Source organism: Garra rufa, chromosome 24 (assembly GCF_049309525.1).
Source record: "Garra rufa chromosome 24, GarRuf1.0, whole genome shotgun sequence".
Taxonomy (NCBI): Eukaryota; Metazoa; Chordata; class Actinopteri; order Cypriniformes; family Cyprinidae; genus Garra; species Garra rufa.
In genome coordinates this window covers 38,621,129-38,648,413 of record NC_133384.1, presented here as the reverse complement: position 1 = coordinate 38,648,413, position 27,285 = coordinate 38,621,129, and the positions used below count along the sequence as shown (strand labels likewise).

General features: G+C 29.9%; 1 protein-coding gene and 1 long non-coding RNA gene across 2 annotated transcripts in view; one reads left to right on the top strand and one right to left on the bottom strand.

Annotated features, from left to right (window-relative positions):
• The window catches only part of xylb (xylulokinase homolog (H. influenzae)), a 20,784-nt gene extending 5,287 nt beyond the window's left edge, over positions 1-15,497 (top strand). The window contains exon 6 of the mRNA XM_073830662.1: positions 15,270-15,497. Within this exon, the coding sequence (XP_073686763.1) occupies positions 15,270-15,497 (228 nt within the window). The remainder of the gene's footprint in view (positions 1-15,269) is intronic.
• Positions 15,498-15,545: 48 nt separating this feature from the next.
• On the bottom strand, positions 15,546-27,013 carry LOC141300936 (uncharacterized). The gene is made up of 2 exons (XR_012342066.1): positions 26,870-27,013; positions 15,546-17,187 (listed from the first exon to the last, which is right to left on the bottom strand). It is a non-coding gene; the product is annotated as an uncharacterized lncRNA (long non-coding RNA).
• Between the last annotated feature and the right edge of the window lie 272 nt (positions 27,014-27,285).

Genomic DNA, 27,285 nt, shown 5'->3' with positions numbered 1-27,285 from the left:
ATTTAGGGTTTCAGAGCGGGTTTGTAAATCATTTGATTCAGATGAGGATTTTGGAGTGGGTTCTTATTCGATTTAGGGTTTCAGAGCGGGTTTGTAAATCATTTGATTCAGATCGGGACTTCGAAGCTGGGTTGTGAATCATTTGATTCAGATCGGGACTTCAGAGCAGGTTCACAAATCATTTGATCCAGATGAGGATTTTGGAGTGGGTTCTTATTCGATTTAGGGTTTCAGAGCGGGTTTGTAAATCATTTGATTCAGATCGGGACTTCGAAGCTGGGTTGTGAATCATTTGATTCAGATCGGGACTTCAGAGCGGGTTCACAAATCATTTGATCCAGATCGGAACTTCGAAGTGGATTTGTGACTCATTTGATTCAGATCGGGGTTTCAGAGCAGGTTCGCAAATCATTTGATCCAGATCAGGACTTTGGAGTGGGTTTTGATTTGATTTAGGGTTTCAGAGTGGGTTCCCGAATCATTTGATTCAGATTGGAACTTCGAAGTATGGATCGCAAATCAATTGATCGAATTTAGGACTTCGGAGTGGGTTCACGAATGATTTGTTTCAGGGTTTCGGAGCGGGTTCGTAAATTTTTTAGTTTCAGATTGGCACTTCAGAGCAGGTTCGCAAATCATTTGATTCAGATCAGGACTTTGAAGCAGGTTTGTGAATCATTTGATTCAGATCAGGACTTTGAAGCAGGTTTGTGAATCATTTGATTCAGATCAGGACTTTAAAGCAGGTTTGTGAATCATTTGATTCAGATCAGGACTTTGAAGCAGGTTTGTGAATCATTTGATTCAGATCAGGACTTTAAAGCAGGTTTGTGAATCATTTGATTCAGATCAGGACTTAGAAGCAGGTTTGTGAATCATTTGATTCAGATCAGGACTTTAAAGCAGGTTTGTGAATCATTTGATTAAGATCAGGACTTTAAAGCAGGTTTGTGAATCATTTGATTCAGATCAGGACTTTGAAGCAGGTTTGTGAATCATTTGATTCAGATCAGGACTTTAAAGCAGGTTTGTGAATCATTTGATTCAGATCAGGACTTTAAAGCAGGTTTGTGAATCATTTGATTCAGATCAGGACTTTGAAGGAGGTTTGTGAATCATTTGATTCAGATCAGGACTTTGAAGGAGGTTTGTGAATCATTTGATTCAGATCAGGACTTTGAAGCAGGTTTGTGAATCATTTGATTCAGATCAGGACTTTAAAGCAGGTTTGTGAATCATTTGATTCAGATCAGGACTTTAAAGCAGGTTTGTGAATCATTTGATTCAGATCAGGACTTTGAAGCAGGTTTGTGAATCATTTGATTCAGATCAGGGTTTCAGAGAAGGTTCACAAATCATTTGATCCAGAACAAGACTTCAGAGTGGGTTCACAAATGATTTGAGTTATGGTTTCGGAGTGGGTTAGTAAATCATTTGATTCAGATTGAGGCTTTAGAGCAGGTTCACAAGTCTTTTGATTAAGATCAGAGTTTCAGAGCAGGTTTACAAATCATTTGATTCAGATCAGGACTTTAAAGCAGGTTTGTGAATCATTTGATTCAGATCAGGACTTTAAAGCAGGTTTGTGAATCATTTGATTCAGATCAGGACTTTAAAGCAGGTTTGTGAATCATTTGATTCAGATCAGGACTTTAAAGCAGGTTTGTGAATCATTTGATTCAGATCAGGACTTTGAAGCAGGTTTGTGAATCATTTGATTCAGATCAGGACTTTAAAGCAGGTTTGTGAATCATTTGATTCAGATCAGGACTTTGAAGGAGGTTTGTGAATCATTTGATTCAGATCAGGACTTTGAAGCAGGTTTGTGAATCATTTGATTCAGATCAGGACTTTGAAGCAGGTTTGTGAATCATTTGATTCAGATCAGGACTTTAAAGCAGGTTTGTGAATCATTTGATTCAGATCAGGACTTTAAAGCAGGTTTGTGAATCATTTGATTCAGATCAGGACTTTGAAGCAGGTTTGTGAATCATTTGATTCAGATCAGGACTTTGAAGCAGGTTTGTGAATCATTTGATTCAGATCAGGACTCTGAAGCAGGTTTGTGAATCATTTGATTCAGATCAGGACTTTAAAGCAGGTTTGTGAATCATTTGATTCAGATCAGGACTTTGAAGCAGGTTTGTGAATCATTTGATTCAGATCAGGACTTTGAAGCAGGTTTGTGAATCATTTGATTCAGATCAGGGTTTCAGAGAAGGTTCACAAATCATTTGATCCAGAACAAGACTTCAGAGTGGGTTCACAAATGATTTGAGTTATGGTTTCGGAGTGGGTTAGTAAATCATTTGATTCAGATTGAGGCTTTAGAGCAGGTTCACAAGTCTTTTGATTAAGATCAGAGTTTCAGAGCAGGTTTACAAATCATTTGATTCAGATCAGGACTTTAAAGCAGGTTTGTGAATCATTTGATTCAGATCAGGACTTTAAAGCAGGTTTGTGAATCATTTGATTCAGATCAGGACTTTAAAGCAGGTTTGTGAATCATTTGATTCAGATCAGGACTTTGAAGCAGGTTTGTGAATCATTTGATTCAGATCAGGACTTTGAAGCAGGTTTGTGAATCATTTGATTCAGATCAGGACTTTAAAGCAGGTTTGTGAATCATTTGATTCAGATCAGGACTTTAAAGCAGGTTTGTGAATCATTTGATTCAGATCAGGACTTTGAAGCAGGTTTGTGAATCATTTGATTCAGATCAGGACTTTAAAGCAGGTTTGTGAATCATTTGATTCAGATCAGGACTTTAAAGCAGGTTTGTGAATCATTTGATTCAGATCAGGACTTTAAAGCAGGTTTGTGAATCATTTGATTCAGATCAGGACTTTGAAGCAGGTTTGTGAATCATTTGATTCAGATCAGGACTTTGAAGCAGGTTTGTGAATCATTTGATTCAGATCAGGACTTTAAAGCAGGTTTGTGAATCATTTGATTCAGATCAGGACTTTAAAGCAGGTTTGTGAATCATTTGATTCAGATCAGGACTTTGAAGCAGGTTTGTGAATCATTTGATTCAGATCAGGGTTTCAGAGAAGGTTCACAAATCATTTGATCCAGAACAAGACTTCAGAGTGGGTTCACAAATGATTTGAGTTATGGTTTCGGAGTGGGTTAGTAAATCATTTGATTCAGATTGAGGCTTTAGAGCAGGTTCACAAGTCTTTTGATTAAGATCAGAGTTTCAGAGCAGGTTCACAAATCATTTGATCCAGAACAGGACTTTGGAGCAGCTTCGTAAATCATTTGATTCAGATCGTGACTTCAGAGCAGGTTTGCGAATCATTCAATTCAGATGGGGACTTCGAAGCGGGGATCGCAAATTATTTGATTTGATATTTATTTATTTATTTATTTTTGGAGTAAGGGATGTGTTGCCAGGTTTACAAAAAAACTAAACAAAACTAAACAAAAAAGTAATACATTAACACCTTATTTGTTTTTAGGATTAACAAAAGTTTAGATAGTTTCCATAATACTTGTCTCTACATCTCTGAATAAAGAAAAGAGAGGTTTAGACTCAGATTTGTTCATGCATGTGAAATGCTTCACTTTATTTTTGCTATTTTATTAGCATTAGTCCTTGAAAATCAAAGGAGTACTGTTTGTAAAGTCACTGAAAGTCCTGTAATTTCATTTTACAGTGTCTGTACGAACCCTACGTAATGTTCAACGCATTTTCTGACTACACTTTTTTCATGCAATTCAAACAAGGAAAAGAGAGAAAAGGAGATAAAATTAACTTTTCTGCAAATATGCAATTGCTTCTTCAAGAAACACATTCTTAAATCATCATCTCATCCTTTATAAAGCAGCAGCGGCTTCTGGTTCTGTAAGTGTTGCAGAAGTGAATGCACATCCTTGGATTTCCCAATTATACATTCCCAGATCAATTAAAGTGTCAGGTTTGATTTTATTGGGATGCATTAGCATGTCAGGCGTGCTGGAGATGGGGCAGCATGCCATTCTGGATAAATCACTGTCAGCAGTGCGCTGACGGCGCACATTGTGCTGTCAGTGTCAGATTGAAGAATAATGCAGCAGAGAAATACTCTCGCTTTAGAAACACGCGCTAAAACCCTTCATTTCAGAACTGTTTGTATGAGAAAAACACGCAGTTCATTTGCTTCACTTACTCTTTCTTTCAAGTTTCAGAATCGGCAGAGAATTACATTTCGACTGGATTCACTTCAGCTGGGAGACCCTTAGAAACTCTTTAAATGTTCCTGAAGGAGGCTCAGGAAACAAATTATTAAACAATTTGCCCTTGAAATTGCCCTGCATTGCACATGCATTTCAGTAATAATTCAACATAAAATGCTTGTTTACTCTTGCATTGTTCCAAAACTAGATCTGATGTGATTTGAGAGCAATGCTCATAAATTAGCAGCAGAAGCATATGTGCAATTTAATTTAGATGCATATTAATCTCACAAAATGAACCTGACTGTATGTCCACGGGGGAAGCGCAGGCGAGCTGAGGATCGACTGAGATGATGTAACTTCACACAATAAAGCGGCAGATTTTGCAGCAGCACCTCGACGGATACGCAAGAAATATATCTCACTAATGAGCCGCTGGCAGAGAATATAGAGCACTTCCTGCGGTGAGAGGAAACACTCTCGTCTTAACATACCATGTGTGTGTTGGATGATCAGAAACTCCTCTGTTCAGTCATGATGAGCTAGGGCTGGACAATAATTCAATATCAATATATATCGCAATATATGGCTTGATAGAGATGGATCACTCAAATCAGAAATAATGTGAAGGCTATGATGATGGATGAGCGGTAAATTATAGTTCTCAAGGAATTAGTTTGTTACTTCTAGATATTGAATATTTTCAGGTGAAAGCATTATTTAAACAGGTACAACACTTATTCACACGCAATCGCTCTGTCAGTAATGCATTAAAACAAATGTAATGGTATCCGATTTCGAATGTGTAGAAATCTGTAAGAAATGCAGCAACCCGTAGGGAAAATAACTGACTGAAAATGTATTTTTATTTTCATTACAAACTTTGCACTGCAAAAAGCAGCAGTTATACTCTTTTAATGCTGACAATGTTATTAGCTTGGTATGTGGTAGGAACAAAGTTTGCACAGTAGGTGTTTCAAACTCTCATACATATATATATATATATATAATTTTAATAGGAGGAGCCTGGAGGTATTATAGACTTTGCAAATTCAGTTTGCAGACATTTGTAGGTACAGACATCCATTGTGTGTGTCCTCTGCAGTTTTTTCCTGAGGCTTTAATATTGTCCATATCGATATCGGAATTACATCGTATCGACCGAAATTAAGAAATATATCCTGATATAAATTTTTGCCATATCGTCCAGCCCTATGATGAGGTAATGAAGAGGACGCAGGACAGATACTGCTATTCCTAAAACGCAGAAGAACAAATGATAAGAGTCAAATGAGGCTGAAAGATTGTACTGTTACTGTATGTTTATAAACTAGACTTAAAGACACAGTAGGCAAAAATAGAGCATTATATTGAAACAGTCAGAGAAAGAGAGTGAATATTGTTAAATAATCTCTTGATTAGTGCTTTTTAAATAGAGCACACTATTAAGGGCCTTCAAGATAAAATAAGAAAAACAAGCTTAAACACCAGTAAAAAAAAAGTTATATATATATATATATATACATATATGTGACCCTGGACCACAAAACCAGTGATAAGGTTAAAATTTACAAAACTGAGATGTAAACAACATATGAAAGCTCAATAAATAAGCTTTCTATTGAAGTATGGTTTGTTAGGATAGGACAATATTTGGCCGAAATACATCTATTTGAAAATCTGGAATCTGAGGGTGCAAAAAAATCAAAATACTGAGAAAATCACCTTTAAAGTTGTCCAAATTAAGTTCTTAACAATGCATATTACTAATCAAAAATTACATTTTGATATATTTATAGTAGGAATTTTACAAAAAATCTTCATGGAACATGATCTTTACTTAATTTCCTAATGATTTTTGGCATAAAAGAAAAATCTATAATGTACCCCAGCGACTTAAGAGTTTTGTGCTCCAGGGTCACATATATACACATATATACACACATACACATATATACACATATATACACACACACACACACATATACATATACATATATATATATATATATATATATATAATGAATATGGGACGAAAAAGGGATTAAGCTTAAAAACAATCCCCACCGAAATCCCGAAATGAATCAAATGATTCACGAATCCCCACTGAAGTCCCGAACTGAATCAAATGATTCACGAATCCCCACTGAAGTCCCGAACTGAATCAAATGATTCGTAAATCTCCACCGAAGTCCGAACTGAATCAAATGATTCGCGAATCTCCACCGAAGTCCGAACTGAATCAAATGATTCGCGAATCTCCACCGAAGTCCCGAGCTGAATCAAATGATTTGTGAATCTCCACCGAAGTCCCGAACTGAATCAAATGATTTGCGAATCTCCACCGAAGTCCCGAACTGAATGAAATGATTTGTAAATCTCCACCGAAGTCCGAACTGAATCAAATGATTCGTGAATCTCCACCGAAGTCCGAACAGAATCAAATGATTCGCAAATATCCACAGAAGTCCCGAATTGAAGCAAATGATTTGCAAATCCCCACCGAAGTCCCGAACTGAATCACATGATTCGCGAATCTCCACTGAAGTCCGAACTGAATCAAATGATTTGTGAATTCCCACCGAAGGCCCGAAGAGAATCAAATGATTCACAAATCTCCACCGAAGTCCGAACAGAATCAAATGATTTGTGAATTCCCACCGAAGGCCCGAACAGAATCAAATGATTCGCAAATATCCACAGAAGTCCCGAGCTAAATCAAATGATTTGTGAATCCCCACCGAAGTCCCAAGCTGAATCAAATGATTTGCGAATCTTCACCGAAGTCCGAACTGAATCAAATGATTTGCGAATCCCCACCGAAGTCCCGAACTGAATCAAATGATTTGCGAATCTCCACCGAAGTCCGAACTGAATCAAATGATTTGTGAATTCCCACCGAAGGCCCGAAGAGAATCAAATGATTCACAAATATCCACAGAAGTCCCGAATTGAATCAAATGATTTGTGAATTCCCACCGAAGGCCCGAAGAGAATCAAATGATTCACAAATCTCCACTGAAGTCCGAACTGAATCAAATGATTTGTGAATTCCCACCGAAGGCCCGAAGAGAATCAAATGATTCACAAATCTCCACTGAAGTCCGAACTGAATCAAATGATTTGTGAATTCCCACCGAAGGCCCGAAGAGAATCAAATGATTCACAAATCTCCACCGAAGTCCGAACTGAATCAAATGATTTGTGAATTCCCACCGAAGGCCCGAACAGAATCAAATGATTCGCAAATATCCACAGAAGTCCCGAATTGAATCAAATGATTTGTGAATCCCCACCGAAGTCCCAAGCTGAATCAAATGATTTGCGAATCTTCACCGAAGTCCGAACTGAATCAAATGATTTGCGAATCCCCACCGAAGTCCCGAACTGAATCAAATGATTTGCGAATCCCCACCGAAGTCCGAACTGAATCAAATGATTTGTGAATTCCCACCGAAGGCCCGAAGAGAATCAAATGATTCACAAATCTCCACCGAAGTCCGAACTGAATCAAATGATTTGTGAATTCCCACCGAAGGCCCGAACAGAATCAAATGATTCACAAATCTCCACCGAAGTCCGAACTGAATCAAATGATTTGTGAATTCCCACCGAAGGCCCGAAGAGAATCAAATGATTTGCGAATCCCCACCGAAGTCCGAACTGAATCAAATGATTTGTGAATTCCCACCGAAGGCCCGAAGAGAATCAAATGATTCACAAATCTCCACCGAAGTCCGAACTGAATCAAATGATTTGTGAATCCCCACCGAAGTCCCAAGCTGAATCAAATGATTTGCGAATCTTCACCGAAGTCCGAACTGAATCAAATGATTTGCGAATCCCCACCGAAGTCCCGAACTGAATCAAATGATTTGCGAATCCCCACCGAAGTCCGAACTGAATCAAATGATTTGTGAATTCCCACCGAAGGCCCGAACAGAATCAAATGATTCGCAAATATCCACAGAAGTCCCGAACTGAATCAAATGATTTGTGAATCCCCACCGAAGTCCCAAGCTGAATCAAATGATTTGCGAATCCCCACCGAAGTCCGAACTGAATCAAATGATTTGTGAATCCCCACCGAAGTCCCGAACTGAATCAAATGATTTGCGAATCCCCACCGAAGTCCGAACTGAATCAAATGATTTGTGAATTCCCACCGAAGGCCCGAACAGAATCAAATGATTCGCAAATATCCACCGAAGTCCGAACTGAATCAAATGATTTGTGAATTCCCACCGAAGGCCCGAACAGAATCAAATGATTCGCAAATATCCACAGAAGTCCCGAATTGAATCAAATGATTTGTGAATCCCCACCGAAGTCCCAAGCTGAATCAAATGATTTGCGAATCTTCACCGAAGTCCGAACTGAATCAAATGATTTGCGAATCCCCACCGAAGTCCCGAACTGAATCAAATGATTTGCGAATCCCCACCGAAGTCCCGAACTGAATCACATGATTCGCGAATCTCCACCGAAGTCCGAACTGAATCAAATGATTTGTGAATTCCCACCGAAGGCCCGAAGAGAATCAAATGATTCACAAATATCCACAGAAGTCCCGAATTGAATCAAATGATTTGTGAATTCCCACCGAAGGCCCGAAGAGAATCAAATGATTCACAAATCTCCACAGAAGTCCCGAATTGAATCAAATGATTTGTGAACCCGCACCGAAGTCCAGATAACGTCTGAATAATGATTCACAAACCATCATTTCAAAACTGGACTCGGAGCGCCGGATCGTAAACAATTTTATTTGGATCGGGACTTCAAAATCATGCATCGTGAATCATTTGATTTGAATCATTCATTTTGTGAAAAGATTCATATCAGAACAGGTTCATGAATCATTTCGCAAATTGAATGATTCAAATTGAATGATTCAAATCAAATGATTGGTAAATGACAGAAGGCAAGTCTAAGGCAAATCTAAATTAGCTGAATATTTGCTTAAAACAAGAAAAAAAAATCTTCCAGTGAAAACTGGCATCTTGAGTCTGAAATCATTAAACTTGAGATCTTCATTAAAGTCACGCTCTCAGACATTAAAGCGAGAGCCGCTCAGCGTGAGGCTCTTTATGTGCAGATCGACTCGGACACAGAGAACAACATCAATAAACTCAATCAGAGCTTTTCATTCAGTGTCAGGATTCTCAAACCAAATCACAGTGTTTGTCCACAGAATCACACACATAACGGAGAAGCTCCATGAGAGCGAAAGAGAAATAAATCACTCACCCTCAGACCATCCAAGATTAGGATGAGTTTGTTTCTTCATTATTTGGACAAGTCTGTCATTTCCATCACTTGCTCACTGGCAATGGAGAAATGCTTTAGATGTTTTGTTGATGCAGATGAGTTCAACTAAGAGCAGCAGCATTAATCTGGCTCTAAACGCTGAAAACTTCAGCAGGTCTCTGTGGTCCTATAGTTGAAACGGATTGACCCCCGTTGAACTGACCATCTGTGTGCCTCCACTCATGTCAGGTCTGACCATCCACAAATTTATCAGCACAAATAAACACATAATTAAACTAATGATCAGCAGAACTGCAGAAAAAACATTTGCTGGGTCACTGCCGCCTCCTGCACATCTCAGAAACTCAGTTTAGTGCAATGCACTAATCTATTAGTTTAAATAAAATATTTGTAACTAAAGTTAAAATGCATTAAAATATTTCTTTGCATGAAATGTTACTTAATGCAATGTACTTTCTAAAGGTGAATACAATACAATAAATGATTTAATGTATTATAAGTTGTTATTATTCATGAGCTCATACATGCATAAGGAAAAAAAAAACATGCATCATAAGGTGCATTAAAAGTCATAATCAATGCCTTAAAAATACTTGTATAATGCATATGTAAAGGCCTCACTTAAAGTGCTAGCAAAATTTCATCAATTAAACTAAATTTAGCTTATTCCAGCTTACTAAAAAATATAAATACCAAAAAAAAAAAAAAAAATTTAAAAAGTAAACATGTAAAAAAAATGTATATATTAAATGAATACTTATGGAATCCCATTTCTGCCTTGAGATAAAAATAAATAAATAAAAAGATTACTGCGACTTTTTTTCTCTGATCTCAAAGTTTACATCTTATTTTTTTTCCAGAATAAAATGCATTAAAAAAAAGGTAGTTGCAACTTTTTCTCACACAATTCTGACTTTTTTTCTCACAATTGCATGTTTACATCTCACAGTTTTGACTGTTCTCAGGATTGCAAGAAAAAAAAAGTGTAAATTGTGAGATACAAAAAGTTGCAAATACCGTTTTTCACATTTTTAATCCTGTGGTAACATGCAACACAGACAACATACAATGCTACTTAAAGTTCAAAGTTCAATTTCTTTGATCAAATATACAAAAAAGAAGTAATATTATGAAATATTATTGCAATTCAAAATAAGTTTTTTATTTTAATATACTTTAAAATATAATTTATTTCTGTGATGCACAGTTGAATTTTCAGCATCATTACTCCAGTCTTCATAGTCACATATTCCTTCAGAAATCATTCTAATATACGGATTTATGACTTTATTTTTTGGAACCTGTGATACATTTTTTAGGATTCTTTGATTGCATTACTTAGTTACTTTTTATGGAAAGTAATGCGTTACGTTACTTCTGCGTTACTTTTTAAATCTGAGCAGGGCTTGCTTGCTTGTTTTTAATATAAAAAGTTCTTTTTTTGGTCAAATGTAAAAGCCTTTTCACACCAAAAACAGTTGTGCAGCTTTTTTTTTTTTGATGATCCTCTGATACTTATTTTAATGAATAAAAATTTAAAAAAAGAACAGCATTTATGCAAATTCGAAATCTTTTCTAACAATATAAGTCTTTACTATCACTTTTTAACAACGTAACACATCCTTGCTGAATAAAAGTATTGATTTCTTTCAAAGAGAGAAAGAAAAAAAAAACTGATCCCAAACTTTGAACAAGGTGTTTGTTACAAAAGTTTTCTATTTGAAATAAATGCTGTTCTTTTTAACTATTTATCGAAGAATCATTAAAAATATACCATAGGTTACAAAATAAGTCAGTATATTAGAATGATTTCAGAAGGATCATGTGACACTGAATACTAAAAATTCAGCTTTCACTACAGAAATAAATTATCTTTTAAAGAATATTAAAATAGAAAACCACTATTTTGAATTGCATTAACATTTAGCAATATCTTTAATCAAATAAATGCAGCCTTGATGAGCAGAAAAGTCCTTTAAGCATTAAAAATCGTACAGATCCCAAACTTTTGAGCAGCAGTGCATATGTATATCTACGTATAAAAATGACAAAAACACAATGAAATGACTCGCAATGAAATTTTTAAATGATAATAAAACCCCTCAAAACCTGTAATATTATAGCACTGCTCTGACGATACAGGATGGTTTTTTCCAGAGTCCAACCGCAGCAGAGCATTCAGTCTGAGTGTGTTTGGAAGCGTTTGATCTGAGATGTTCAGACGGATGAGTTTGTCACTATTGTTTTCCATCTTTGAAGTTCAGCGTCTGTGTTTGTGCGGCTAAAGCTTGTGTTGTTTTACATGAATATATGCCGGAGAACATGAAAATCCCAGCAGCTTCAGACGGAAAAGATTCAGTTTGTTTAAATTAGAAGCTAAGTTTAGGAAAATGGGTGAAGATAAAAAAAAAAAAAAAAAACTCTTAATTTTTTTGAAATCTTTGTTATTAAAAAATAAGAACAAATACACTTAATATACCAATAAAACAGTGCTTTAATTTTCAGGTGTCAGTAGAAATTGAATTAAACAAAAATAAATCACTATTTACACTATATACATAAATGTGACCCTGGAGCACAAAACCAGTCTTAAGTCGCTGGGGTATATTTGTAGCAATAGCCAAAAATACATTGCATGGGTCAAAATTTTAGATTTTTCTTTTATGCCAAAAATCATTAAGAAATTAAGTAAAGTTCATGCTCCATGAAGATTTTTTGTAAAATTCCAACTGTAAACATATCAAAATGTAATTTTTGATTTGTAATATGCATTGTTAAGAACCTAATTTGGACAACTTTAAAGGTGATTTTCTCAGTCTTTTTGATTTTTTTGCATCCTCAGATTTCTGATTTCAAATAGTTGTATCTCAGTCAAATATTGTCCTAACAAACCATACATCAATAGAAAGCTTATTTATTGAGCTTTCATATGACATGTAAATCTCAGTTTTGTCAAATTTAACCTTATGACTGGTTTTGTGGTCCAGGGTCACAAATTATACATCAACTCTTATTAAAGCTACTGTATTAAAGTTCTTCAGTCAAGAGCAGTGAGTGATTTTCTTTTGTTTTGTTTTATTATCCTACCATCACCCAAAAATGACAAATCTGTGATCATTTACTCTCAATCTTTTAAACATAAAACACGTTGGACATAAACTTATTTTGAAGAAAGTGGGTCACCAAACAGTTGCTGGTCGATTGTATTTTATTTATTTTCCCCCACTATTAAAGTAAGTTGGGACCAGCTACTGTTATCCACATTCTTCAAAATATCTCTTTTTGTGTTTAGCACAAGAAAAAAAAAAAAAAGATTTTGCGAGTACATTTTTGGGTGAACTGTCCCTTTAATGACATGTTTAGTTCTGTCGCTTTAAGAGCTGCATGCATCTAATATACAGGCACTTTAAATGGTTTACTTTCACTTTAGACATAACCAACTGTGTTTATATGTAACCTCAGCTCTGTACTGTAGATTGAGACCTCAGAAAGTGTAAAAAAATCTTAAACAGTCCAGAATCAACTGGACTAGATATTATTTGACAGATTACAGATCAGATCATTATTTTTGATGTAATGGAAGTTTCTTCCCTGAAGTAACGTTGGCAGTGATTGATCACTGTTATATTTTTAGAATCTTTGTTGCCATGGATACTGATTATTAATGGCACAGCGATCACATTCATCACAAGTGAACGTCTAATGTGTCAAAGCAGTCGATCAGAGACACTTTCATCAAAACCTTCAGTCTGAGACGTTTTTAGCTCTTCTAGCTGCCAGAAACCTCAACTACTACTGATAAACTTTATGTTTAGAACACCCCAACAATATATACACTGCTGCTCAAGAGTTTGGGATCAGTATGATTTTTAATGCCTTGAAAGGATCCTTTTTGTGCTCATTGATGCGGTTTATTTGATTAAAAATACAGAAACAAAATGTAATACTGTGAAATGTTAATGCAATTTAAAATAGTGGTTTTCTAATATAATTTATTTCTGTGAAGCAAAACTGAATTTTCAGCACCATTACTGCAGTCTTCAGCGTCACATGATCCCTCAGAAATCATTCTAATATGTGACCCTGGACCACAAAACCAGTCATAAGGTTAAATTTTACAAAACTGAGATGTATACATCATATGAAAGCTCATAAATAAGCTTTCTATTGATGTATGGTTTGTCAGGATAGGACAATATTTGGCCGAGATGCATCTATTTGAAAATCTAGAATCTGAGGGTGCAAAAAAATCAAAATACTGAGAAAATCACCTTTAAAGTTGTCCAAATTAAGTTCTTAGCAATGCATATTACTAATCAAAATTTACATTTTGATATGTTTGCAGTAGGAATTTTACAAAAAATCTTCATGGAACATGATCTTTACTTAATTTCCTAATGATTTTTGGCATAAAAGAAAAATCAATAATTTTGACCCATGCAATGTATTGTTGGCTATTGCTACAAATATACCCCAGCGACTTAAGACTGGTTTTGTGCTCCAGGGTCACATATACTGATGTTTTATCAGTGTTGGAAACAGTTGTGCTACTTCATATGTTTTGGAACCTGTGATACATTTTTTAGGATTCTTTGATTACGTTACTTAGTTACCTTTTATGGAAAGTAATGCGTTATGTTACTTTTGCGTTACTTTTCTGGGCACTGTTTGCTTGTTTGTTTTTAATATAAAAAGTTGTATTTTTGTCAAATGTAAAAGTCTTTTCACAGCAAAAGCCTCAGGCTTAGAGAAAAGTAAATTGACGTCTGTACAGTAGACCACAGAAGAAAAAAGTCAACTCTTCAGCAATAAAAAAAAAAAAGGGAAAACGACTGTTAGATTACACAAATTTTAGAGTAATTTTTGCTTATTAGTATGGATGAATTGGATCATCGAAGGTCGGCAGCAAAGACATCGGTTAATAAAATGGGATTAAATACATAAAGGATATTTGTATTATTTAACATATTTAATTATTGCAGTTTTGCATTGAATCTCATTGTTTTTATTCATTTTGAAGAACACTGTATCTGTTTTTTTAGTGAGTGAGGTGAATTAATGCATGTTCACATTTGTGACCCTGGAGCACAAAACCAGTCTTAAGTCGCTGGGGTATATTTGTAGCAATAGCCAAAAATACATTGCATGGGTCAAAATTTTAGATTTTTCTTTTATGCCAAAAATCATTAAGAAATTAAGTAAAGTTCATGTTCCATGAAGATTTTTTGTAAAATTCCTACTGTAAACATATCAAAATGTAATTTTTGATTGGTAATATGCATTGTTAAGAACTTAATTTGGACAACTTTAAAGGTGATTTTCTCAGTCTTTTTGATTTTTTTGCATCCTCAGATTTCTGATTTCAAATAGATGTATCTCAGTCAAATATTGTCCTATCCTAACAAACCATACATCAATAGAAAGCTTATTTATTGAGCTTTCATATGATGTATAAATCTCAGTTTTGTCAAATTTAACCTTATGACTGGTTTTGTGGTCCAGGGTCACATATATTCACATTTTTGTCCACAATTTCTCTCAACATGGGGACAGGAGAGCTTTTAATCAATAAATGAGGGCAGAGTAACTGGCGTTACTGATTTGAAAAAGTAACTCCGATATTTTCTTGTCAATTAAAAAGTAATGCGTTACTTTACTAGTTACTTGGAAAAAGTAATATTATTACGTAACTTGTGTTGCTCGTAATGTGTTACCCCCAACACTGAAGCCAACACTACTCTAAACATGAGCTGGAGCTGAAGTCAGGCCTTCATTTCAGTGTTTTCAATGTGAAGGTTGACTTTCAGCAGCTTTGACCACTGAATGCACTCATGAAGGTGAAGATCAGTGACGTCAGAGAAACTCACCTGGACTCACAGAAGAACATCTCATTCACATTCGAGATCCTGCAGACACAGAGGAACATCAATCAACATGTGTTTCAGCAAATGTCCATCAGAACTACAACATCTGATCTGCTGAAGCAGAAGAAACCTTTCCTGATTAAAACAAATTTCAAGCATTTACCTGAGGCTGATGGTCTGGAGGTTTGTTCACATCACTAGTACACACACACACACACACACACACACACCCAGATAAATCCACACAAACACGTGTAAACAGGTCTTTATTATTACAAACATTCTGGTTCTTTGTCACAAATATGTGCAACTGATCACAATTCACATGTTCATCTAAACAGAATATAGGTTTGTTGCATTTAACTGTTTGGATTCATATGAAAACTTCTTCATGCATTCACATTTCTCTGTTGATGAACATAAAACGCAGATTTTAAATGCCAACAAAATGAACTGGTAATTCACAATAAGCATTAATTAATAAAATGTATGCATGTTTTCATTTCTATTTAATGCATTTTAAAAATTAGTACGCTAAAATTAAAGTACGTTAAGCATGAATTGGTAATAATTCATGTATATATTAATAATAAGCATTATTATTTAAGATAAGGACTATTTATTTTAATTCTTAAATATTTAATTTGTATTTAATGTGTATTTGTTATTACAATAAAGTAACTTTTTCCAAATTATTATTTTAATAATTTAGCATCCTTCATTTATTATAGAACTATGAAATAGAGTAAATAATATTTGAATTCATTCTAAAACATTGCTTTTAAAATGATTAATTTATTAACATAATACATTTCTTAACATAATTATTTATTGTATTTTTTTTACTGTAATTAAACTTGATTTGGAGTACTACTTGTGCACAATGCATATTTCTTGATATTAAGCCTAAAATATGTTTTTTTTTATTTGTATTTGATGTTTTAATGGATTAAAAATATATTTTTAATAGTCTAGTATATTATAAATATTATAAAATATTACTTAAGACATTAAAAACTGACTCAAAGGAATAATTCAAACTTCAAATCCTGTTGTCACGAGATTCAACCAAATTAATTAATTAGTAACACTTTATGATAAGCATTAATTATTCATAGTTAACCAATACTAAAAATAATAAGCATTATTTATTAACAATATTTATGTTAAGAGATATTTGTTATTTTCTTAAATCACACATTTAATTAAATATTTAATTTGTATTTGATGTTTTAAAGCATTACAAAAAATATTCATTGCAATTTTTTTTTAATTTAATTTATTATTTTTATTATTTTATTAAATATTACTTAAGACACCATTTAAAAATTATTCAAAGGAATCACCTCAAACTTTAAATCTTGTTAGGTAAAGTACAATATTAAATTTGTATTTGATGTTTTAATAAATTATAAAAATATATTCATTGCAATTTATGATCTTAATATTCTAGCATATTTTATAATTCTTAAATATTACTTAAGACGCTATTTATAAACTGATTCAAAGGAATCATCTCAAACTTCAAATCCTGTTCTTATGAAATTAAACAAAATGATTGAATTGGAAAAAAAGTGCAACATTCAATTAAATGATTAATTTGTAGTTAATGCATTACTACAAAACTTAAATAAAATGATGACACCTACAAATTAATTTAGTAAAAATATTTTCATAATTATAAAATGTTTTTCAAAATACTGTTTAAAAAAGGAAAGATCTGTAGAAGTGTTGTATATATATATAATGCAATCATAAAAGCAGCAGTATCTGTGTTTGCATGAAGAGATGAGATGTTCTCGAGGTCTCACGGCAGATTGAGTGTTTTCTGATGATCTTTGAGAAGTTGAGCCTCCAGCTCTGTGTATCTGAGCATCAGCGGCGCATAAACCTGCAACGACAGCAACAACACCTCAATGAACGACTCAAAACACATCTAACCTCTCAACACCTCCAGAAAACGGCTTTCATTATCTGCACTTTCAATATCACAGAATAAAACATCAATCTGTTTGTATTTTCAGCAAACGCATTCACCTGCTCATTGATATGATGGCTAAAGGTCACAGGTCAAACTCCACTGAGCGTGTGCTGCTTATATTCCTCTGCTGCTGTGTGATATGGTTTTGTACTGTATTTGTCATTTGTCCTTGAGGAATCCTTCTGGGAGTTTATGTCCACCATATGCTGCATTACATTTCATTTATAAACTACAATGTGTCTGGACATGGACGCTCACTTATGATGCTGAGAGTGACGCACAAAACTGATGATTTACACAGATATACAGGGGAAGAAAACACAAACTTAAACTTAAACAGACTTCAAAGTCTTAGAAACCAATGTAAGTATAAAAAAAAATAATAATAATAATAAAAAAAGGGAAAATACTGTTTTATGGCCAGTCAGAAAAATTTATAATCAGTATTTATATTTATTCATCAAGAATCCTGAAAAAATAATTACAGGTTCCAAAAGAAATTATTATTATTATTATTATTATTATTATTATTATTATTATTATTATTACAATTATTTTTATATTATTTATTAATATTTTCTTATTTATGTTTTTATTTGGTAAACGCTAATTATTATTTTTAGCAATTATTATAATTAATTATTCTTACATTTGTTTATTTATTATTAATATTATTATTATTATTATTGTTGTTGTTTCATGATAATGAATTAATATTTTGTAATTATCATTATAATTATGTTTATTGTTTTTTTTTATATATATTTTTCGTAATTACTATGCTAAAATTATTACTACTATTATTATAACAATTACTTTTATATTATTTATTAATGTTTTCTTATTTGTGTTTTTATTTGCTTAATGCTAATGATTATTTTTAGCAATTATTATAATTAATTATTCTTACATTTATATTTATTATTATTATTATTGTTTCATGATAATGAATTATTATTTTGTAATTATTATATTTGTTTAATGTTTAAATTATTTATATATTTTTCATAATTACTATGCTAAAATTATTATTATTATTATTATTACAATTATTTTTATATTATTTATTAATGTTTTCTTGTTTTTATTTGCTTAACACTAATGATTATTTTTAGCAAATATTATAATTATTCTTACATTTATATGTATTATTATTATTATTATTATTATTTTTATTATTATTATTGTTGTTGTTTTATGATAATGAATTCATATTTTGTAATTATCATTATACTTGTTTAATGTTTAAATTATTATTTATATTTTTCATAATTACTATGATAAAATTATTATTATTATTATTACAATTATTTTTATATTATTTATTAATGTTTTCTTATTAATGTTTTTATTTGCTTAACTCTAATGATTATTTTTAGCAATTATTATAATTAATTATTCTTGCATTTATATTTATTATTATTTTTATTATTATTATTGTTTCATGATAATTAATTAATATTTTGTAATTATCATTATATTTATGTTTAATGTTTTAATTATTTATTATTTACTTTTAATAATTACTAATTACTAAAATTATTCTTATTCTTATTATTATTATTATTATAACAATTATTTTTATATAATGTATTAATGTTTTCTTATTTATGTTTTATTTGCTTAACTCTAATGATTATTTTTAGCAAATATTAAAATTAATTATTCTTACATATGTTTATTATTATTATTATTACTATTATTATTATTATTATTATTATTATTTAATTGATTTAGCCATTTTATAATTTTTTTGGACCAGCTAAATAAAATAAAATAAAATAAAATAAAATAAAATAATCGATTAATAAAAAGTCAATTATGAGATAAAAAAAAAATCATAATTAAATTCAAATTATGACCATTATAATTTTAGCATAAAAGTCATCATAATTATGACATAAAAAGCCAAAATTACACCATAAATCAAAATGATGACTTAAAATTGAAATTATGACTCACTAAGTCTAAGTCTAAACCAATCACAAGTCAAAATAATGAGTCATAATTATGAGATAAATTGAAATTATGACACCAAATCATAAATTTAACACAAAAAAAATCACAATTATTAGATTAAAACATGATAAAGTCATAAAAAGTCAAATTATTATATTATGACATACTAAGATGATTAATAAAGTCAATTATGAGATTAAAAATCATAATTAAAAGTCATAATTGAGATAAAAAGTCAAAATAGTGACATACATTGTCAATTATGACATAAAAAGTTAGAATTGAGAATAAAAGTCATAATTATGAGACAAATTGAAATTATGACACAAAGTCATAATTTTATCATTAAAAAGATAACTATGAGATAAAATTATGAAACACTTTATTTATGAGATAAAAGTCCCAATTACAACATAAGTCTTAAATATGATATAAAAAAATCCAAATTGTGACAAGCTAAGTCAATTAATAAAATGTCATAATAATGAGATATAAGTAGAAAATAGTGCATAAAACTTTAATTTTTTTAATGTCACATTTTCATGTTTTTATCTCCTATGTCTAATTATGTCATAATTCTGAGCCCTTTTTTCATTGTTTTGGCTAAAAATGGAAACGGGCTTCCATACATTTTACATGCAAATGTGACAAAAGATCTGATTTGTGTTGGATGACAACATTATAAAAGGACATCAAGGCAATAGTTTGATCATTTTGTCATCATTTACTCACACTATATGACTATTTCTTTTGTGGAACGCAAACCAGTTTCAGATTATCGGAGGCCTCAGAGTCTCTAATGCAAACTACATTCAGAAAAACCTGATCATAATGTTTCCTGTAGAGCCATCAAAGCCAAACTCATGCATGGTAATGAGGTTCACAGTGCATGATGGGAATTTGCCTTCAATTTGCCTTTTGCTAAATGGAGCTGTCAGTCTTGTAGTTTGATTGGGAAGGTGGTTAAAACACTCCTGACACGTAAACTGGACTGCCAGAAAAACTAAATGCAATATAAATAGATTGTAATAACAAATCATACTTGCATTTGGCATTTTAATGTCCAGAAATGATAATAATGCAAAAAAGAAACTAAAGCAAAAGATATCAACATTTCCATAAAAGAGTTCATTGCACTATGAAAAATATTCCAGCTTCCAGAACTTAAAACTTCTGCGTCAGCTGAGTTTCTCAAACTGGGGTTTGTGAATTGATTAAAAAAAAAAAAAAAAAGTCAAAATTATAAAATGAATGAATAATTTCAAAATATTCAAAATACCCCCCCCCCCCCAAAAAAAAAAGAAATGTATTTTTTTATTTAAATTTCATAGCGTATATATGTGTATAAATTAAATAAAAAATAAAAAATAAAAAAATACAAATGTTTATAGCACTATGAAAAATATTCCAGCTTCCAAACTGGGGTTTGTGAATTGATGAAAAGTCTAAATAAATAAATAAATAAATATACAAAATACCCCCCCCCCCCAAAAAAAAGATCAAATTATTTACTTTTTAAATGTATTTTTATTTGTTTGAATAGAATGATAACACGATGATTAAATGATAATGATAATAAAATATTGTGTAAGTTTATGAATTTAAAAAAAATATATATATATATTCCATAAGAGTTTATTGCGCTATAAAAAATATAAATTGATGAAAAGTCAAAATTATTAAATGGGAAAAAAAGTAAATAAAAACATAAATACTCATTTTGAATAATAATAATAATAATATATAAAGTAGAATTTTTTATTTAAATTTTAATTGTATTTTTTTTAAGTATAATGATAACATGATGATTAAATGATCATAATAAAATAATTTTAATAATTATTTGAATATATATTTTTTATAATTAAAAAGTAAAATATATATTAACAAATATATTAATGTAAAATAAATAAAAATTATCAACTTTTATGGAGCTTTTTTGTCCTTTTTAGAAATTTTCACCTCAAATCATGATCCAGTTTACATTTTATTAAAAAAAAACAGCTCAGATATAAAAATAATAATCACTTTTATTTATCAAATACAGCAGAGCAAAGTAAAAAAAATAAATCTTTAATCAAATAAAGCAAAGCAAAAAAAAAAAAGTTAATAAAATAAACAAATAAAATAAAAATCTATTTTATTTATTAAATAAAGCTTGGCAAAGCAAAAAATGTAAATAAATAAAAATACTTACACATACAAATTTTTTAAATATTCAAAATATCCCCCCAAAAAGGATGAAATTTTATTACATTTTTAATTGTACTTTTCTGTGTTTAAATAGAATAATAACAATGATATTATAATAAAATTTTAATAAAATTTAAATAAATATAGTGTGTATAAATGAATAAAAGGATTCAAAGAAATTCAATTTGAAATTACATGCATTTAAAAATAAAACATTAAATTAAAAAAAAAATGTAAATGCACTTAAAAATAAATTAAATGCATTTAAATAAACATCTAAATAAACACATTTAAATACAAATAAATAAATGTGAATGGAATTTAATCATTAATTCATTCATTCATTTAAATGCAAATAAAAAAATAAAAAAATAAGTTATATCCACAATAATAAACAAACAACCGATAGTATGCATGTGTGATGTTGACTTTTGAGAAATAAGGCACATCTGGGTTTAAACTGGGGTCAAATGCATAATACTCAGTGAGGAGGAAACAAAATCCTTTAGCATGCATAAATTAATCAGTCCATGTAATCATTAATTGTAATAATATTCCTAAACTAAATAAAAATGATCAACTTTTATGGAGCTTTTTTGTCCCTTTTAGAAATTTTCACCTCAAATCATGATCCAGTTTACATTTTATTAAAAAAAACAGCTTAGATATAAAAATAAATAATAATAATTACTTTTATTTATCAAATACAGCAGAGCAAATAAAAAAAATCAATTTCATTTATCAAAGTGGACAACTTTATCAAATAAAGCAAAGCAAAGCAATGCATAATACATAGTGAGGAGGAAACAAAATGCTTTAGCATGCATAAAATAATAAGTGCAGGCTCATTTCTGTCTGACATTAGGTAAAAGTGCTTTAAAAAAAAGCATATAATTGTTATAATATTCCTACTGATATAAACACACCAGTTTCATATTTTATGTCAGGTAAGGATGCATTCCTTTCGATAAAGCAAAGCAAAGCAAAAAACATTAAAATAAAATAGACTGATTGACTTTATCATTAAAGTTGACAACTTGATTTATCAAATAAAGCAAAGCAAAAAATAAAAAGTAATGTAAACTAAATAAAAATGAACAACTTTTATTGAACTTTTATTTATGAAATATAGCAGAGCAATTAAAAAAATGAATCAACTTCATTTATCAAAGTTGACAACTTTATCAAATAAAGCTTGGCAAAGCAAAAGTAAATAAAAATAAATAACTAAATATGAACTTTATTTTAAAAATATAGCTTGGCAAAGCAAAAAGGGTAAATAAAAATACTTATATATATATATATATATATATATATATATATATAGAAAATGTATTTATTTTTTAATTGTATTTTTATGTTTAAATAGAATAATAACATGATGATTACATGATGAATTATAATGAAATTTAAATATAGTGTGTATAAATGAATAAAATCGTCAAGAAATTAAATATGAAATTACATGCATTTAAAAATATTTTAAAAATATTAATTTAAAAAATAAATTAATTGTACTTAAAAATAAATTAAATGCATTTAAATAAATGTCTAAATAAACAGTCAAACTGGGGTCAAATGCATAATACGCAGTGATGCACAGTCCATGTAATCATTAATTGCAATAATATTCCTAAACTAAATAAAAATTATCAACTTTTATGGAGCTTTTTTGTCCCTTTTAGAAATTTTCACCTCAAATCATGAACCAGTTTACATTTTATTAAAAAAAAATATATAAAAATAATAATCATGAATAATAATAAATAATGAAAACATTAATCAATTTCATTTATCAAAGTGGACAACTTTATCAAATAAAGCAAAGCAATGCATAATACATAGTGAGGAGGAAACAAAATGCTTTAGCATGCATAAAATAATAAGTGCATGCTCATTTCTGTCTGACATTAGGTAAAAGTGCTTTAAAAAATAATTGTTATAATATTCCTACTGCTGACCTCAGCCGATCAGGACAGTGTTAACATGATATAGATGCATCCGTCTCATATTTTCTGTCAGGTAAGGTTCATTGGGTCTGATTGTGTTTGTAAAGCTTTAGATGATCCAGTCAATGAAAGAGGCCTTGTCTAAACCCGGCGGCATTGGTCTCGTCCCGGACTGACCCGTCTGTGTAATTTCCTTCACAATGCGTGTGTCCAGAGGGGATGAAGCGTTTAATGAAGACGCAGTGACTCATGAAGCGGGTCAGAGATCAGCGGATCATGTGAGCGCAGCGGGAAAAGGTCAGAGCGATCTTTTTTTAGTTATTTTTCTTTTTTTTTTTTTTTTTTTAAGTTTTTGCTTTGCTTTGCTTTATTTGATAAATAAAATAGACGTTTTTTTTTCATATCTGAGCAGTTTTTATTAAAAAAAATTAAATAAAAATTGGATCATGATTTATAGTAAAAATTTCTAAAAAGGACAAAAAAAAAGCTCCATAAAAGCTGATAAATTTGTTTTACTTTAGTGTGTTTTATTTTATTTTTTTTAGCTTTGCTTTATTTGCTTTTTGCTTTGCCAAGCTTTATTTGATAAATAAAGTTAAGGATTTTAATTATGTTTTTTTAAATTTTATTTATATACTTTTTTTTATTTGATAAATAAAATAGACGTTTTTTTTTCATATTTGAGCAGTTTTTATTAAAAAAAATAAATAAAAATTAGATCAAGATTTATAGTAAATATTTCTAAAAGGGACAAAAAAAGCTCCATAAAAGCTGATAAATTTGTTTTACTTTAGTGTATTTTATTTTATTTTTTATCTTTGCTTTATTTGCTTTTTGCTTTGCCAAGCTTTATTTGATAAATAAAGTTGAGGATTTTAATTATGTTTTTTTAAATTTTATTTATATACTTTTTTTTAATTTGACAAATAAAATAGACGTTTTTTTTTCATATCTGAGCAGTTTTTATTAAAAAAATTAAATAAAAATTGGATCATGATTTATAGTAAAAATAAAGGGACAAAGGGACAAATTTTTTTTTACTATAAATCATGATCCAATTTTTATTTAATTTTTTTAATAAAAACTGCTCAGATATGAAAAAAAAACGTCTATTTTATGTCAAATAAAAAAAAAGTATAAAGGGACAAAAAAAAAAGCTCCATAAAAGCTGATAAATTTGTTTTACTTTAGTGTATTTTATTTTATTTTTTTAGCTTTGCTTTATTTGCTTTTTGCTTTGCCAAGCTTTATTTGATAAATAAAGTTGAGGATTTTAATTATGTTTTTTTTATTTTATTTATATACTTTTTTTGCTTTGCTTTATTTGATAAACCACGTTATTAAGTAAAGTAAAATAAATCAATTTATCCACTTTTATGGAGCTTTTTTGTCCCTTTTTTACTATAAATCATGATCCAATTTACATTTTCTAAAATAAAAACTACTCATAAAATAAAATGAAAGAATCAAAGGTTGAAGAAATCAATAAAAATAAAATACTCTTTATCAATAAAGTTGATAACTTGATTTATCAAAGAAAGCAAACCAAAGCAAAAAAAAAAAATAACTAAAATTAAGTAAAATTAATATATCCATCAACTTTTTTTTTTTTAATCAAAAAAAGTTAACAACTTGATTTATCAAAAAAAAAAAGCTAGGCAAAAAAAATTACAACAAAAATTCAAAAAAATTAGTAAAAAAATATATTTAATATTTAAATTTTATTTATTTTACTTTATTTTGTATTTTTTTTGTCTGCTTTTATTTGATAAATCAAGTTATCACCTTTTTTGATAAAGTTGATGGATATATTAATTTTACTTAACTTTAGTTATTTTATTTTTTTGCTTTTGTTTGCTTTCTTTGATAAATCAAGTTATCAACTTTATTGATAAAGCTTAATTTTTATTGATTTCTTCAACCTTTGATTCTTTTATTTTATTTTCTGAGTAGTTTTTATTTTAGAAAATGTCAATTGGATCATGATTTATAGTAAAAATTTCTAAAAAGGACAAAAAAAAGCTCTATAAAAGTTGATAAATTTGTTTTACTTTAGTGTATTTTATTTTATTTTTTAGCTTTGCTTTATTTGCTTTTTGCTTTGCCAAGCTTTATTTGATAAATAAAGTTGAGGATTTTAATTATGTTTTTTTATTTTATTTATATACTTTTTTTTTGCTTTGCTTTATTTGATGAATCAAGTTACTAAGTAAAGTAAAGTAAATCGATTTAACCACTTTTATGGAGCTTTTTTTCCCCTTTTTTACTATAAATCATGATCCAATTTACATTTTCTAAAATAAAAACTACTCAGAAAATAAAATGAAAGAATCAAAGGTTGAAGAAATCAATAAAAATAAAATACTCTTTATCAATAAAGTTGATAACTTGATTTATCAAAGAAAGCAAACCAAAGCAAAAAAAATAAAATAACTAAAATTAAGTAAAATTAATATCCATCAACTTTTTTTTTAATCAAAAAAGTTAACAACTTGATTTATCAAAAAAAAAAGCTAGGCAAAAAAATTACAAAAAAATTAGTAAAAAAATATATATTTAATTTTTAAATTTTATTTATTTTACTTTATTTTATTTAGTACTTTTTTTGTCTGCTTTTATTTGATAAATCAAGTTATCAACTTTTTTGATAAATAAAGTTGATGGATATATTAATTTTACCTAATTTTATTTAATTTTTTTCTTTTGTTTGCTTTATTTGATAAATCAAGTTATCAACTTTATTGATAAAGCTTATTTTATTTTTATTGATTTCTTCAACCTTTGATTCTTTCATTTTATTTTCTGAGTAGTTTTTATTTTAGAAAATGTAAATTGGATCATGATTTATAGTAAAAAAGGGTAAAAAAGCTCCATAAAAGTTGATAAATTGATTTTACTGTACTGTATTTTTAATTTTATTTTTTTTTGCTTTGTTTTATTTGCTTTTTGCTTTGCCTAGCTTTATTCGATAAAGTTGATACATTTTATATTATATTTTTTATTATACATATTTATTTTTTTGCTATAACAAATCAATTTATCAACTTTGATAAATGAAAATGATACATTTATGATAAAAAAAAATAAAACAAAACAATCACCGTTACCTATCAAATCAAGCAAAACAAAAAATAAATTTAAAAATAATAAATAAATTAAACATTAACTTTATCAAATGAAGCAAAATAAAATAATTGTGAAATGTAATGTGCGGATGCCAGAATGTCAGCGATGATCAATCACTGAATCTATTTTGAATTCTTAAAAAAAAAAAAAAAAAAAAACTGTTCAAAGGAACTGATTTGCTGATTTCTCATCATTTCAATAGAATATAATCTATTTGACACAGGATTTATCTTTAATTTTACGTAAGGTAAGATCACCAGTGACAGATTTAGTTGAAAGTGAGACGGTCTTGAATTAGAAAAGACCAAGAATTTCAGTTATTCAATGACACAGGAAATGAAATGCGACAGTATTAGTGTTTGTACCTCTTGAGCTCCAGGCGTGGGTCTGACGGCCAGCTGCGGTTCTGGAGCGTTTCTGAGCGTCTCTGAGAAAGATGCTCCTGTTTCTGCCACCAGACCTGCAGATAAACACACATTCAGTCATTATTTACTTCTTCAGTATTTGTGGCTTGTTTTCCAGTGCAAATATCGAACGACTCTTAAATGAAGATACATTTACTGGAGAAGCAAAATGACAAAACATAAAGTATTGCTTTAATTTTCAGTCTTTGGAATAGAGCAGCTCTTAAATCAAATTAAATAAAAATAAATAAATAATTTAGTACTTTTTATTTAAGAAAAAGTACTCTGAAGTTGTAAAGAATGTCTGAAGTAAGGAATTCAGGAGCTTAAAATCTGTATATAATTTTAAAAAGTTAGAATTTAGCAGAGGTTTTCTT